Source organism: Penicillium samsonianum, assembly GCF_028829775.1.
Source record: "Penicillium samsonianum strain IBT 33392 chromosome Unknown utg000005l_segment0_segment0, whole genome shotgun sequence".
Classification (NCBI taxonomy): Eukaryota; Fungi; Ascomycota; class Eurotiomycetes; order Eurotiales; family Aspergillaceae; genus Penicillium; species Penicillium samsonianum.
In genome coordinates this window covers 3,505,414-3,520,719 of record NW_026643263.1, presented here as the reverse complement: position 1 = coordinate 3,520,719, position 15,306 = coordinate 3,505,414, and the positions used below count along the sequence as shown (strand labels likewise).

Sequence of the window (15,306 nt, the reverse complement as noted above, 5' to 3'; positions counted from 1 at the left end):
AGCTTCTATGTCGATTTCGATGGACCTAGGAAACAATTAAAATAAAGGCTAGGGATCTGAAATGAAAAAGAGACTAGATAAAGGTAGCTTGATATTTATACACTTGTATATCTTTGAAAAAGCCATCTAAGTTGTGTTATATGTAGGTACATGTAGTTATATAGTAATCTGAATATCCCAAACCAGATTTAGCCCTAAAATGCGTTTATGACCAGTTGGCCGCTAATTACAGCGACGTCATGTGTGGGGACCTCCCTCTTTGAACTTCAAACATCGCCTTTGACCTGAAATCATCTGAATATGCAGCCTTTCCAGCTGCATTTTGAGTCGATTTGAGTCCCTTGAGCTATGGAGAGCTTTGATGATGTTTCTCTCATCGGACTAGTGTCCCAGGAAATGCCTTTCCACGATGACCATCTCCCGATTCCATCCGGCCCTTCAGACCCGAATTTGGCAAAACAAGACACCACAGGGGTACCAACTTCGACCCAAACGACCAGTATCAGACCCTCTTCGCGAATAGAGCGCACCGATGACGCTGGAATAATCGATGACGCCTCAGTCGTGTCAGAATTCCCGTTGCCTTACAACCCACCGCCTGGAGCTCGGATTGAGGAGGAAGAGGAAGGGGATGGGGAAGGCGAGGAGCCACAGGTAGCAACTTCCTTTGAGCGAGAGGCTTCGCCGACTTTTGCGCAGAAACACCGATCAGCTTTAGACAACTCGGAGGACGAAGGGATCAACCGTATGCACAAATTTACGTTGTATGAAACCGCGACTCGATTCTATATGGTCGGCATCAATCTTGCGGAGACTCATTTTCGGATTCTGAAAATTGATCGGACCTCGGAATCTGGCGAGTTGAGCATTACCGAGGATGACATGGTGTACAACAAAAGAGAGATGGTTCAGTTGCTGGATGCAATCGACGACGGCAACAAGAGCTCTGGCGGATTGAAGCAGAAGTGCAGTGCATGGGCATTACTTGGCTTCATCCGATTCACGGGCGCATACTACATGTTACTTGTTACCAAGAGGAGCCAGGTTGCCATGCTGGGTGGTCACAATGTTTATCAAATGGATGAAACCGAACTGATCCCATTGACCACCTCGGAACCTTCACATCTTAAGACTGAGAAGCATTCGGAGGAGGCGCGATATATTGCGATTTTGAACAATCTGGACTTGTCACGCTCTTTCTATTTCAGCTATTCCTACGACATCACTCGCACACTCCAGCATAATATCTGCCGGGATCGCGAGGCCCACCAGGATGGCCATCCACAACCGTCTTCGCATGATTACCATTCCATGTTTATTTGGAACCATCATCTCCTTTCCCCGGCTGCTGAGGCCCTTAAGAATCCCTACGAGTGGTGTCTACCTATCATTCATGGATATGTGGATCAGTCAAAGATGAGTGTCTATGGACGAGTGGTCTACATCACAATCATCGCGCGTCGATCCCGATTCTTTGCTGGCGCGCGCTTCCTCAAGCGAGGCGCAAACGACCTGGGATACGTGGCCAACGATGTGGAGACCGAACAGATTGTATGTGAACAGACAACAACATCATTCCATTCTGCTGGCCCAAGGCTTCATGCAAACCCTCACTATACTTCATATGTTCAACACCGTGGGAGCATTCCTCTTCACTGGACTCAAGAAAACACGGGCGTATCGCCGAAACCGGATATTGAGCTTAACCTCGTGGATCCATTTTACTCGGCTGCGGCGTTGCATTTCGACGATCTATTTCGAAGATATGGCGCTCCAGTCTATGTTTTGAACCTGGTCAAGTCTCGCGAACGAACTCCGAGAGAGTCAATACTTCTCAAAGAGTTCACCAATGCTGTGACTTACTTGAACCAGTTTCTTCCAGAGGACAAGAAGCTCATTTACGAGGCGTGGGATATGAGCCGTGCTGCAAAAAGCCGGGATCAGGATGTCATTGAGACGTTGGAAGATATTGCAGGCGATATCATTCCCAAAATTGGCTTTTTCAAGAATGGGGATGACGCAGAATCCGGTTTGCAGCTTCAGAACGGTGTCGCAAGGACCAACTGCATTGATTGCCTCGACCGAACAAATGCTGCACAGTTTGTCATTGGCAAGAGGGCACTTGGCTATCAGCTCCATGCTCTTGGTGTCATAGATGACACCACTGTAGAGTATGATACTGATGCTGTCAATCTCTTCACGAACATGTGGCATGACCACGGAGACACTATCGCTATCCAGTACGGCGGATCGCATTTGGTGAACACTATGGCTACCTACCGCAAGATCAATCAATGGAGCAGCCACTCTCGTGACATGGTGGAAAGCTTCAAGCGGTATTACAACAACTCTTTCCTTGATGCTCAGCGCCAAGAGGCATATAACCTCTTCCTTGGAAACTACACTTTCGCCCAGGGCATTCCGATGCTTTGGGACCTTCCAACAGACCACTATCTCCACCATACAGATCCCAAATCCCACTTTGACAGAAAGAAACCCAGCTACATCTCTTGGTACACACCAGAAAATCTGAAGCCCAGGGAATTCCCACCCCTCCCATTCCGTCCCAAAGCACCACTCTCACATTTCGACGACTTCTGGCTGGAATACTACCGACCACTCGCTTTGTCTTCCCTATCCAAAGTCTTCTCCTGGAAAATGAACTCCACGTCCCGCTACCTACCCCCAGTCCGCCCAGGACACCCAGTCCCCGATCTCAGTCCCTTCGTACCCCGCATCCCCCCAGAGCAAATCCAACGCGAGCGCCTACCACAGCGCAGCGTCAAGATCCAAGAGCCATCCGTCAGCCGCAGTCGCGCCTCATCAAGCACCATGCCAATACCCGAATCCGCACAAACATGGGCCCACCAACCACCCTCATCTGAAAAAAACCCGCCTCTCACGGGCATCATCAAAGAGCCTGCTTTCAAAATCCCCCATGTATCCCGCATCCCACCCATCGACCCTCCAAACGCCCACTCCACCCCCAGCAAAGCGGAGATTGCCCAGTGGACCCTCGGCCAGCTAGTCAGTGACTCGCTGAGCCCCTCTGTCACCAATGCCGAGGCAGAAGAATACGAGCGGTACATCAACCACCCGCTTAAGGTCCCGCTTGTTGTCACATCCGAAGATGAAATGACAGCTTCATCATTGCAAGACCACGGCTATAACCTCGATCTCCTGGAGTACGCGAATAAGTGCAATGTTGAGGAATCTGCGCTGGAGGCGAGGGCTGGGATAAACATGCTTGCTTATGCTGAATTCTTGGATGTCTCCGAGGACGGTCTTACTGTGGTGGGTGAGGATTACGAGAAGAAGAGATATAAGCGGTACCGCCAATGGTTGCGCGGGAAGAGTCTCTTCAAGCAGCGGGTTGATCCATGATGTTACGAATTCTGTGTCCGTTTTTCTTTTTGTTTTGGCGTTCAGTGCAGCAAATTGATACCCTCATTGCATATTATTTTACTTTATTGAAGTTTTTATGGACCGTCTCTATTTACTACCACCCAGATTTCAAGGGCAAGTTTTGACTTGAATCCAACAGATATCTTTAATTGATATTGTCATAATTGTTGTTATAAGCATTTCCCTAAATAACCTCCCAGACATAAATTGACAGTAACGTTTAAGCAAAAAGCCCCTTAAGCTCTGCATCCGTATCAATAAGCTCCTGGAACTCCTTATCCACATTTTCCTTTACCTGCACCTGTTCTGGCTCTGGGACATCATCCGCGATAGCAACAGGGTTCAGCAAAACAAGCTTCAAAACCTGAAGCGTCTTCTGCAACTCGCGCTTCATCTCAGCTAGCTCAGCCACGGACTCCCTGCTATCCTCGGCAATATGGAGCCAGCACAAAATAAGCCCGCTCAGGATCTCACCGCGCCAGCGCCAGATACGTGGGTGTGCGTTCTTGATCACCGCCTGCGTAGCTGCTGCTGCGGCTAGCAGGAGTGGGGGATGTGCTGTTCCGAAGGGGTTTGATAGTGTTGTGTAGAGGACTGGGATGAGTTCTTGGAGGTACTTTGTAGTGTGGATTCCCAGCTCGTTGGTGATGATGGTTATATTTTCTAGGAGGAAGGTTGAGAGACGGGGGTGTGGGAAGGATGCCGTCGAGCCGGAGGCTGGAGTGCTGGAGCTGACGTGGTGGAAGGAGGAGATGAGGTTTGATCGGAGGATTTTGGCGAGGCTGGTAGTGTAGGCTTCCTTATCCTTTTCGGATTGGTTGGGGCCTTTGTAGGCGGTTTTGAGGGTGGAGAGGAGGGCTGGGTATGCTGCTCCTAGTAGATCTAAGGATCTATCCTCGGGTGTGATGGATGGTAGGGATAGAAGACACGGCGTGACGGCGTCTTCAAAGACGGAGGTGAGGTTTGTTCGTCGGATGATGTCCGAGCCGCTTTCTTGGATCGGTTGCAGCAGCTGAGCGAGTAGGGCACAGCCTTTTGTTTTGAATGGGAGGTTGTTGTCGTCAACCATTGCTAGGATAGTGGGCACGAAAAGCTGGAAGTGCGCTTCGAATTGCGTCTTGTCCTCGGGTTGGTACTGTGAGAGGATCCATGACAACACAGATGCGACGTAGACATCGGCTGTCTTCCATGGTTTTGCTGATGCATCCAGATCGCTTGCACCGAAGCGAGGTAGAGTTTGAGGATGGAAGTTCTTGCGGCCGGCACTGGTGATGGCGGGATTTTTTGTCTTTGCAAAAAGAGGCCTAATCCTGTCCCTAAGGATGAAGTCGATAGCAGGCCAGAATGCATTGCTGCGACGAGTGTCCTGAACCCATACGTTCATGAGCATCGACGACGCATTGTAGCTCTCTGATGTGGCCCATGGGTTTTGCTTGTTGGCAAAACATGCTCCCGCGAGAAGAATATCTGCCGCATTGTCTGGCTTGCCATTTGGCAATCCTGCCAGGGGCTTGTTTAAAACCAAAATCAGCTCCAGAGCAAGCTCAGATCTAAACCGACTCTCGTTCTGGGCCTTGATAATATCTGTGTGGCACAATTAGTAAAAGCTTCACATTTTTTTATTAAAGAACTTACCGTCTGAAATATCGGCAGTCTCATCAAAGCTGACTGCAAAATCCGACGAAGGCAAAGCAGCAGCACTCGCCCAGTCGAACAAGTTGTTCACAGCCTTGGCCTCAGCTGGTTTTAGGGGTCGCGGGCCTTGGTCATTTGGAAGCATCCCATCCCAGTAGTCGATATAACTGGTCACGGTAACGAGACTCTCGCAAATCTGGAAAATTAGTTCATCTGCCTGGATCAAATTGATCGAAACATACATTCAAATGCGTCGAGTGATCGTAAGCAGCAACGTCTTGCCATAATTGAGCCAAATCACTTTTGGACGCAGCCGCAACGGCGGGGAAGAAACCGATTGGCATTTTGCCAGGGCTCTGCACGAGAGCCTCACGGGCTTCTTTGCGCAATTTATCCATTGCTAAAATATTTACAACAAGAATGGAAGAGAAGAAGTTGTAAACATTGAATTGTTAAGTAGTTTAAGTTGTCCGCGAATGGGGTTTTCTTTGTCATCGGGATCTTCAACGTCACTCTAATTCTGCTCGTCGACCCGCGATCTCCTCCAGCGCCTTTTCCTTGTCGGTGATATCAGGATGAAGAAGTTGCCATTCCAGCGCCATGCTAACTGCCTTGGACATCCAGGGTCCCTTTTTAGCACCCAGACTTTTCATAATTTCGTCGCCGTTTACAATGGGCTTGAGGTCACAAACACCCTCCAGGTCGTTTTCTACAATGTACGCAAGGAACTGGTCGTATTCACGAGCCACTACACATCGTGAGAATTGGAATGTTATCATCAGGGGGTGGTGGATCTTACCTTCTGCAAAGTCACGGAGCGCCATGTTTTCTTGCAGGATAGCCAGGAGAATGCAAAGCTTCCAGTCCTTACTCCACGACCGCATTTGCAACCCAATCCGCTGTCGGATTTCTGCCGGTGTTCCACTCATCTCGTTGGCGAGAAGTGTAGTCTTGGTCGCAATTGTTTCCTTGTAATGCAGAGCAGCAGCGCGGAGCGCACTGAGAGTCTTGTTGTCACTGCGAAGGCTGTCCCTGCCAACCTCAACCGCTCGCGGGGGTAAGGGCTTAGACCCTTTCCCGGTACGGCCGGGGATCGAAGCCCAGGGAGCAAAGGTTGCAATCATCCAGGCGTAGTATATGGTAGTTTCGTCGCGGAATAGGATCTCACGAATGCGCTTAGTAACTGCCTGAAGTTCTTCGCTATCACCAGCCTCTGGATGCAGCAATCGTGCCAAAGTATTGTAGGCAAGGGGCCATCTCGATGTATCAGCCTTGACCTCGTCCTGATGATTAGCGAAGATAGTGGGGAACAGCTGGAGTCGATCGATGAACTGCAATGCACCGCGAGGGTCCGGGCCTAAGATATGAGAAATGACTTGTCAGAAATGTAAAGTACCGGGCAAGTGCAATCACTCACCACGCAACATCTTTTCCAGCTCGGCTCCCACTCGCTCTTTACTGATTTTGAGCTTCAATGCTTCGCGGATATCTTCAATCTGCATAGCGGCTTCGGTTTCGGGCTCGATTTGGTACCCCAGTCTGCTCGCAAAGCGGATCAATCGAAGCACACGCAGTGGGTCATCTTTGAAGGTTTGGTATGGTTCCATTGGGCATCGAATAATATTTTTCTTCATGTCGTCCAGTCCTCTCTCAGTGAGATCCTCCAACCGTGACTCATTTAGATTGTAGAAAAGCGCATTGATAGTTGCATCGCGTCTCAGAGCGTCTTCGACAGCGGTGCCGAACTCCATCTGAGGATTTCGACTTTCATCTGTGTATGTTTCCTTCCGTAGATTGACCAAATCAATATCCAGGCCGAAGATCTTGGTTGTGACGGTCTCGAGGTGCTTTGACTTCTCTGGGTTGGCCTCGATTTTGTGAAGGCTCACAATGGCGTCGTGCATTTCCCCATTTGGGAGGCCTTGCTTGTATTTTTCAAGGTGCTCTGGAATATCCAGGTAGTCTTTCAGGGCCATACCAAACTGGTATCCCGTCATATTGCTGATGCCCACGTCGATATCATGGCTCTCGATTCCGAGCAGGTTGTCTCTGACCCACCCGCCGGTGAAGCGCAAGACAGTCTCGGAGTGATCTTTCGCAGTGCCGCCTCCCTTGGCGATTTTCTGCTCGGTGATGTATTGTGCGACATCGAGGAGTAGGGTTCGTAGGGTGCTCTCAAGTGGAGTGAGTTCGATGGTAGGCATGGCGGGGCTCATGGTTGCATATGAGCCTTCCCGCGTCGGGGAAGAAATGCGTCGCCTCTTGCTGACTCGTTCTGAGAAGTCCGGGTCTAATTCGGGGTTGCGCATGGAAGTGCGACAAGGTACTGATGTAGAGTAGGTTCGGAGGGGTAGATGTTGTTGAAACGGGCGTATTTGACCAGCTCTTCTCGCTAGAGTGCGGGCAAGTGGAGCTTTAACTGAAGAGAGACCAGAAGCCTTAAATGAACACACGAGAGGGCGCAACTGCATTGAACGTAGCCAGGTTGAATGCTTTGAGAAAGTGAGTCAGTTTGATTTGTCGATAAGCATGGCCCTCACGTGGTTTGCATCACCACTTGGAGATCGACAATCAGCCTCTACCTGAGAAGTACTCTGTGTTTCGTTTATAATTGACTAAGGCGATCCTCAACTTCCTTAAAAGGCTTTAGTGCCCAACCTGTCCACGGGTTCTGTTATATTTCGTTGTTGCCCGTGTGAGTGCTTATCAGCCCGAATCTGTCGACTTGGCTTTCTCCCCAACAACACCTCCGTGAAGCATCCCACTCGCTCTATTACACCTCGTTCGACCTCATCTACCAGTCGATGGGGCCTGTCGATCAACTTCACTCGCTTTAAATCTGCACAAAGCAGCAGGTGTCCGCCCATGACATCGCCCGGAGATGCTGCTCCGGTCAAACCTCCGCCGTCCTTCTCTCCCGGCGTTGCGCGAGTCGCATCCACATCACCATCACGATACCCCGGGGAGCATGAAACAACTCAATCTTTAGATGCTGAACTGGCAGAATCCCAAACAGTCTCATCGCCGACCCCTCTTTCTGCCACGATCGCCGACTTACCAATACGATCTGGCTCGTCGCACTCGCGCTCTGGGAGGTCTTCCACTCCACAATTAGCAAGGTCATCAATCGGTTCGCCTTTTGATGGAAGGTTTGATGGCTCGGAAGATATAAGGTCATTAATTATTCGGTCATTCTCACCCACGATCGCAGTCCATGCCTCCGAGGATACCGACGATTTGGTGAGGAGCAAGGGGTTTAAGGGGGGATTTTGGGAGTTGGTCCGGCCCTTTGGAGAAACAGTTTCCGGAAAGGTGGTGATCCGGGACAGTATAGGCTCGAGTCGTGCCTGGGAGGACTATGGAGTGCGCTTTGCCGATTTCAAAGGGATCGGCAGGGCTCCGGCTAGTCGAGACTCTGGGTCCCTGGCGCAGATGGAAGAAGTGTTGACCAAACAGTTAGACTCTTCAGATGGCATGCTTGGTGCATCGGTACAGACAAAGGATGTTTTGGGATTCCCTGCAACAACTCCATTATGCAAGTCGTTTTTGCAACAACTGCTGTGTTCGGCACCTACATCGCCCCACGAGACATTTGGCCATCCAGTAGCCAATGTAATAGCCATCAGCTCGCGCAACGCAGCTCCGTTGGAGACACTCAGGCAGCTCTATGCTGATGGCACCACTGGTGACAAACAGCTACCTGACTGGGTCAACCAGGAGTATCTTCGGTATTACGTTTTAGTCCATGACGAAGAACGAGACGACATCACGGAATCTCTCAAGCTTTATGATCAAATGAAGCGGCACTTTGGGCTACACTGTCATCTTTTAAGACTTCGGAGCAGCCAGTGTGTGGTGACAGACGATGATAGCATGCAAGTTCCCCGGTGCGAATGGCTCTCGCCGTCAGAGCATCTGTCGGGAGCAGGCGAAGCAGGCAAGTTTGCGCCCCCACATACTGAGACATATGCTAACTTACCGCCAGAAGCCTTGGTTGACCTCGGCACTGATGGCACCCCATATCTCTTTGGCTCCGATGCCACTGCGATTAGGGCATTCATCCGAGAACTCGTGGTGCAGTCCGTCATTCCATTCATGGAAAATAAAGTAGCTGTCTGGAATGACCAGGTTGCATCTCGGAGACGTGGTATAAGTGGCAGATTTATGTCGATGTCTCGGCGATGGGCTGGCTTCGGTTCAAGCTCGCGTTCAAGTATTGGAAGCTCGTCGGGTGGCAACAGCGGGAACTACGACCCAACGCAACATTCCTATAGTCCAGACTCCCCAGAGGCTGTCTTGCGGAAGATGGCGGACTATGCGTTCATGCTCCGCGATTGGAAGCTAGCTGCGTCCACATATGACATGATTCGATCGGACTATGGTAACGACAAGGCCTGGAAGTATCATGCTGGTTCCCACGAAATGTGCGCCGTTAGCATGCTTTTAAATCCATTGGCCACCTCGGCCAAAATCAAGCTTGAGAGCGTCGACCAAATGTTCGAGACTGCTTGCTACTCCTATCTCACACGTTGCTCAGATGCGCCACATGCACTGCGCTGTCTATCGTTAGCGGTTGAACTTCTCAAGTCTCGTGGCGGGTCAGCCACCGAGAGCGCAGCCAAATGGGCCATGCGGGTCATGGACTTTGGTCTTGTGGGCTCAGTAGGCCAGATCCTATACACCGAAAGGGTAGCAGCTTGCTATGCATCAAAGACACCAGTTGGAGCAGCGAAATGGGGTGGACGTCGCCGAAAAGCCGGCATGTGGAGCATCCTTGCTGCTGATCAATGGCTCAAAGCTGGGCAACCAACCCTAGCTTCAGCCTGTCTGGAAGAAGCCGAGCTTCTCTATGCTGACGTGCTGCAGGCTGACGGGGTGTTCCCCATGCCTGAGATGCAGAACTTCGTTGACAATCTGCGTCATGCTGTTAAGGTTGAATATCTTGAATCGAGGGGATTCGATGCCCGGGATGAACCGGCTAGCGAGGATCCATTGGGCACTGAAGAGACCAGCGAGAAGCTCGACATGCGTCATCATCGCCGGTCTTTGATTGGGCCTCCTGTGCAGCTGGATTCCGGAGCCTTCAACACGACGCAGGGGCCTCTGAACCCTGAGAGTCCACCCAATGATGACTTTGAACGAGCTTAGACTCATTACAGCCTTAATACCTCATCATAGCATATAACCATAGAATACAAGCTTGTTCAAACAGAAATTCAGACCCCTTAATGTAATGTATACTGTCTTCTCTCTGCCAGCTGCCTTTAGATGCTTACTCCCTACTCAGAATAGAGGTGTATGTGTTTCGCGCCAAAAGGTACGCATGTACATATACATACCGGATTTCCCTTCACGGATGAGGTTTTTCTATCTGAGCTGCTGTAGTTTGTATGAGGGTGCTCAGGTTCGGGATTACTCCATGGAAGTAGATGTTAGTTAGATGTCTTTATGTCAAGAGCAGGGCACGTGCGGACTGTAGCCTAAGAGGGAAAAAAAGACTGCAAACACTTATTTATCACTTCTTCTGAAGCAGTATGTTGAAACTTGTCGACAAGTCCTAGCCAAAATGCGTACCTTCAGATCGCTCCTTTTCAGCTGCGTATTCGCTTCGGCCTCCTTGCTAAACTTTGCCCGCCAGCTCTTTGGTCAACTAGAACTAGAGCCAACCCACCCCGGATTGACATAGGACTCCGCATCTACAATGGAGGATAACCCGAGCTGTATTACCCTTGTGCCCGACTATGAAGATATAATCTATTGGGTTGGGCACGTTTTAGGTCCGGGAGTGACTGTGTTAGAGTCCCCCTCGAAGGGCGGCATCTATGTACTTCGCAACTGCTTGGGCGTGGAGCTGGACTTTCTGGGACACGACCGATTTCAAGATTTTCAAAGGCCACCTAAGTCGGACCCTTTATCAAGCTAAAGAAGATACCCACTGTGATGATAGTGAGTGATTTGTTTTTCTCTTGATTTACATTCATTTTCAACGACTAATAGTCGACTAGTGCGTCGTCTAGGCGCTACTTGGTGGCGTCGCTTATCGGACGCATACGAGAAGGGTATTCTTGGTTATGACGATGAGAAGGAACCATTCATCCGAGTGGGCTGGCCAGCGAGTGGTGGTGTGTGGGTATTACATTCTACGGAAGCGGAGGCAGGAAGGATGGGTGCCGGAAGGATCCAAAATGCGTATAGTATGGAGGAGCGGTGCAAGGTGATTAAACAATGGGGAGGCATTTTCTAGGCGGATCCTAAGGACTGTCCTTACCTGCCCAGGTGGACCTGCCCTGATAGGGAACTATGAGCCCGGGTTTCCGACGAAGGAAACTAGGGCACCCACCAGGTGAATAGTACTGTCAGCTCGCATCCGGGCTATGCCTTAGTCGTAATGGGACATAGCATAGGGGTTGCTCTTGTATCCCTAACAGGAACTGTTTTTCAGGTCACACTCTGGACATATCTACCTACATGTAGGTAATGAGCAGTGCCCAATAAGCAGTTCTAGCCATCTAGATATTATGTACCGCCTTTCAACCAATTCTGTAGGTTGCGACTGATACTATCCTAAAAAGACATCTAAAAAGATATTCAAAAGACCTCGTAGTGGAATCGTGATTACAGCGCCTGTGATATCATTATAAAACAACTCGAGATTCAAAGACCATATGTAGTATTTTGGGAGCATGGCCTTGTGCATGGGTCCAATTGACAAAGTATACACATAATGAAAGGGTAGCTTTGTAGCTTCAGCAAATGGCAGTGGTGATGTTGGCACCGAGCATTTCGAGGGCGCCGCTACTAGTTACAAAATGATGACAAGACAAGTCCGGTGTGAGCAATGTGTGTATACATACCTGGCATGTGGAGGAACAAGATGAAAAGAAAATAAAGCTGCGGCTGATTGTCTACCGCCCACGTATTCAAGAAATGTTAGAGAACATACACGAAGTGATCATCACAGTTCTTTTAAGCATCAAAACATTCGGACGCGTCACGTGGGGCTTATCGATAAAGCTGTCGACAAAGCCGCAGTGGATGCGCTGATGACCCCATTTGCTTTGTCTACGAGGTTCACTCTCAACAACACAACTTGACCCATTATTTGCTTAGAGGGGGGTCATATCATTCCTCCTCAACATACCCTTGCATGATGAGCGAACTACTGAAATATATCCTCACCCATGAGGAAGCATTCCGAAGGTAAATACCCGAGAAGCCATAAAGCCCACCAAAACAGAGAAAGAATACCACACTTACCTCGATGTCATCTCCTCAGAAACCGTTTACCCTCACTCTACTCCGACTTCACACCCCAAAAGAAGACAAACCCCGACGGCTACGCTGTTAACGTCGCCGCATGGGAACAAGCACTCAACCGAGCCGCAAAGCGCGGCTATACCTCCTCACGCGGTGTGCGGGTACGTTCCGGCTCGACCATATCAGCTAAGAGCGGAATGGCACCCGCGAAACGAAAGAAGACAGACCACCTGATTCTGCGAACGGATGAGTCGTTGCTCCGGGATTTAGAGAGTCCGGAGTGGGGGAGCCCCGTAGCTCTGGGCACTGTATTTGTGGGTCTATTATCTTTCATTTGGATGGCAAGGCTGTTAAGCTAACCAATGGGGGTTACAGGACGAGGCAATACGCAATAATTCGATGATTCCATTGCCAGTTTACAAGACCACTGCTGGGCTTCTGCAAAAGAAAAGCCAATGGAAGCTAATCGATCCCGGGGTTCTGAGTCCGTGGAATGTCATGAGCTGGGGAGCTCGGCAGCTCAAAGGCTTTGTGGTAGGTTCTGAGAGTGACTCGGCGCCGAAGCTACAGGTGCAGGAGTTGGTCTTGATAGAGAACCTTCAGGAAGCGGCAGACCTAGCAGTTAAGAAAGCCACCGGCAGCAACTCATCCAAGCTTGACCTTATTTACTCCAGGGAAAGCTTTGTTGAAGAGTTCGCGGCTATACTGAACGATGCTACGGAATTATCAGATGTGGATTTTGATGTCTTGTTGCTTTATTTATCCCGCGATAGCGGTGCTATTGCATACGATGGCAAGGTAAGTTGGACTATATAATTATGGCCAGGATACCCAGATATTGACTGATTGATGATTAGACAATCAAGTTCAAATCGGCAGATGAATCGGCGGAGATCACCCAACAGGACACAACCATTGCATCCATCAAGACGTTGGTGTCGACTATGTCGAAACAGGTCACGAGCTTGGAAGCAAAGATCGCCGAGCTGACTGCGTCCGCAAAGACGGCATTGGCGAACAAGAACCGCATCTCAGCGCTGTCCGCTGTGCGTTCCAAGAAGCTGGCTGAACACAACCTCCAGCAGAGGTTTAACACCCTCATGCAGCTCGAGGAGGTTTATTCAAAGATCGAGCAAGCTGCCGACCAGGTGGGCATGGTGCAAGTCATGCAGGCAAGCACTGGTGTGCTTCGTGGTCTGCATACTCAGATCGGCGGTGCCGAGAGGGTTGAGGACATCGTTGAGGAATTGCGGGAAGAGATGACCAAGGTGGATGAGGTCGGAAGCATCATGAACGAGGCCGGCCCAGTCATTGACGAGGGAGAGATTGATGATGAGCTTGCCGCGATGGAGAAGAGCGACAGAGAGGCGAGAGAGAAGGAGGAGGCAGCAGTCACCAAGAGCAGGCTTGCCGAACTGGACAGTGTCAAGCAAGCCTCCGATGAGGCTTACCGCCAAGCACGTGCGGCCGAAGATGCGGATTCGGCGCTGGCAGATAACATTATTGACAGGCTCTCTAACATGTCTGTTGAGGACCGCCCGATGCAAGCAAACTGAGACTCTCCGAAATTTGTGAGAGATATTTGCCTTATGTGAAAGAACAATTTGCTCTTCTGGGTGCTTCTCAATTTGAGTTCAATGTGGCTTGTTTTGAGATCACCCAGATAGGTCAATGACATGGTTGGGATCGGTGTCTGAGCTGAACTCAACGCATGCACCATTCACCGGTAATCCAGAATCCTGCTGGGGTTGTGGTTCCTTCTGTCCAGACGAAGACGGAGATGCGCCAGGGATAATCGATCGTACTTTGGCTTCACTCTTTTTACGCGCATTTGCGATCAACCGTTTGAAATCGTCATCGTGGTTATTTGACCACTGATTGGCATCGAAGTCTTTGCGCATCACATTATTCGAAGTGGTGAATGATGAGGGCGCCGTCGCATTCCCACCCTGTGTTCGTTCCCACACGTCCAGTTCCTGGAGCAATATCCGCTTAGACTTGGGGTATTTGGAGTCGCAATTTGCATTCCACAAGTTCATCCACTCCGTGTGACGTCTCTGCAAGAGCTGTTTCTGCCCCCAGTCTGGGATTCCGAGATCCCGGAGCTTCTTCCGCAATGCGTTATCCTTTAATATGGAATAGTTTATAGCCGGAAGCCGCTCGGGCTGTTTGCTGGGGAGAGTGAGGCCTCTTTGGGATGGGCCCTTTAATGACCTGTAATTGTCGTCCAATTAGCGGCATGTTCTAGACCTACATAATAGAATTAACATACCCGAAAGATGCTGGCTTTGTTTGGGTTTTCTTAGGCGCTTCTTCTTCCTGTTGATGTATGCTCAAGTGTGGAAACACTGCCTCTTCCTTCATTTTGCGAAAGCATATTGGGCAAGCAACCAACCCATCTTCTGTGAGGCGATTAGACGGGTCTGGTATCCGTGTGATAAAAGTGGCATACCGGGCATATATTCTTCGTCGTCTTGACTATCCTCGATAACCTCGGGCACAATCTGAGGAACAGTTCGCTCTTGTGCCGAGCTATTTATGGATCTTTGAGAACGAGTCCGTCGGCCTTGCGAATTTGTTTCCGGGACCTGTGGCTCCTCCTCTTCAATCTGATTGACTTTCCGCTTCTTTTGGGTCGGTTCCTCTATCTCTTCCTCTCCCCTAGCAAGGCGCGCACTTTCCCTCCTCGCAAGATCGAGAACACTAGGCCGTGCCAATTTGAACGCGTCGACGAGTTCCTGCACTGCCCAATTACGACGTAGTTTGAGCTCTTGATCGGAGCTCCGACACGCCGGACACTTGCCTTCAGCGCTGAGGCAACGGCGAATACATAGCGAGCAAAATGTATGACTGCAGGAAGTAATAACGGGGTTATCGAAGAAGTCTTTGCAGACTTGACATCGTAGTGAGGATTCGAACGGCGCAAGTAGTGAAAGTGGCGTTTCCAACCAATCGGTGGAGTCGGGAAGCTCGAACGACTGATCCATTGAAACAAGACCTCAGCCCGGA

The 15,306-nt window shown here is 50.1% G+C and overlaps 7 protein-coding genes across 7 annotated transcripts; 4 read left to right on the top strand and 3 right to left on the bottom strand.

Annotated features, from left to right (window-relative positions):
* Positions 1-348: 348 nt before the first annotated feature.
* N7471_010233 (phosphatidylinositol-3,5-bisphosphate 5-phosphatase) lies at positions 349-3,384 on the top strand (the record flags this gene model as incomplete). Its single annotated transcript, XM_057282952.1, has 1 exon — positions 349-3,384. The coding sequence occupies one exon, from the start codon at positions 349-351 to the stop codon at positions 3,382-3,384; it is 3,036 nt and encodes a 1,011-aa protein (XP_057133835.1).
* A 241-nt stretch (positions 3,385-3,625) lies between these two features.
* On the bottom strand, positions 3,626-5,438 carry N7471_010232 (Tti2 family protein; the record flags this gene model as incomplete). Its single annotated transcript, XM_057282951.1, has 3 exons — positions 3,626-4,989; positions 5,041-5,236; positions 5,283-5,438. The coding sequence occupies 3 exons, from the start codon at positions 5,436-5,438 to the stop codon at positions 3,626-3,628; spliced, it is 1,716 nt and encodes a 571-aa protein (XP_057133834.1).
* A 111-nt stretch (positions 5,439-5,549) lies between these two features.
* On the bottom strand, positions 5,550-7,349 carry N7471_010231 (tRNA adenylyltransferase; the record flags this gene model as incomplete). Its single annotated transcript, XM_057282950.1, has 3 exons — positions 5,550-5,788; positions 5,840-6,397; positions 6,458-7,349. The coding sequence occupies 3 exons, from the start codon at positions 7,347-7,349 to the stop codon at positions 5,550-5,552; spliced, it is 1,689 nt and encodes a 562-aa protein (XP_057133833.1).
* A 556-nt stretch (positions 7,350-7,905) lies between these two features.
* On the top strand, positions 7,906-10,188 carry N7471_010230 (TRAPP III-specific subunit 85 family protein; the record flags this gene model as incomplete). The annotated part of the gene is made up of 2 exons (XM_057282949.1): positions 7,906-8,977; positions 9,026-10,188. The coding sequence occupies 2 exons, from the start codon at positions 7,906-7,908 to the stop codon at positions 10,186-10,188; spliced, it is 2,235 nt and encodes a 744-aa protein (XP_057133832.1).
* A 674-nt stretch (positions 10,189-10,862) lies between these two features.
* N7471_010229 (uncharacterized protein) lies at positions 10,863-11,284 on the top strand (the record flags this gene model as incomplete). Its single annotated transcript, XM_057282948.1, has 2 exons — positions 10,863-10,986; positions 11,046-11,284. 2 exons carry the CDS (start codon positions 10,863-10,865, stop codon positions 11,282-11,284), a joined length of 363 nt encoding a protein of 120 aa, XP_057133831.1.
* Positions 11,285-12,187: 903 nt separating this feature from the next.
* On the top strand, positions 12,188-13,853 carry N7471_010228 (putative vacuolar sorting protein SNF7 family protein; the record flags this gene model as incomplete). The annotated part of the gene is made up of 4 exons (XM_057282947.1): positions 12,188-12,240; positions 12,317-12,611; positions 12,673-13,095; positions 13,155-13,853. 4 exons carry the CDS (start codon positions 12,188-12,190, stop codon positions 13,851-13,853), a joined length of 1,470 nt encoding a protein of 489 aa, XP_057133830.1.
* A 99-nt stretch (positions 13,854-13,952) lies between these two features.
* Positions 13,953-15,284, bottom strand: rad18 (E3 ubiquitin-protein ligase RAD18; the record flags this gene model as incomplete). The annotated part of the gene is made up of 3 exons (XM_057282946.1): positions 13,953-14,511; positions 14,570-14,699; positions 14,750-15,284. The coding sequence occupies 3 exons, from the start codon at positions 15,282-15,284 to the stop codon at positions 13,953-13,955; spliced, it is 1,224 nt and encodes a 407-aa protein (XP_057133829.1).
* Between the last annotated feature and the right edge of the window lie 22 nt (positions 15,285-15,306).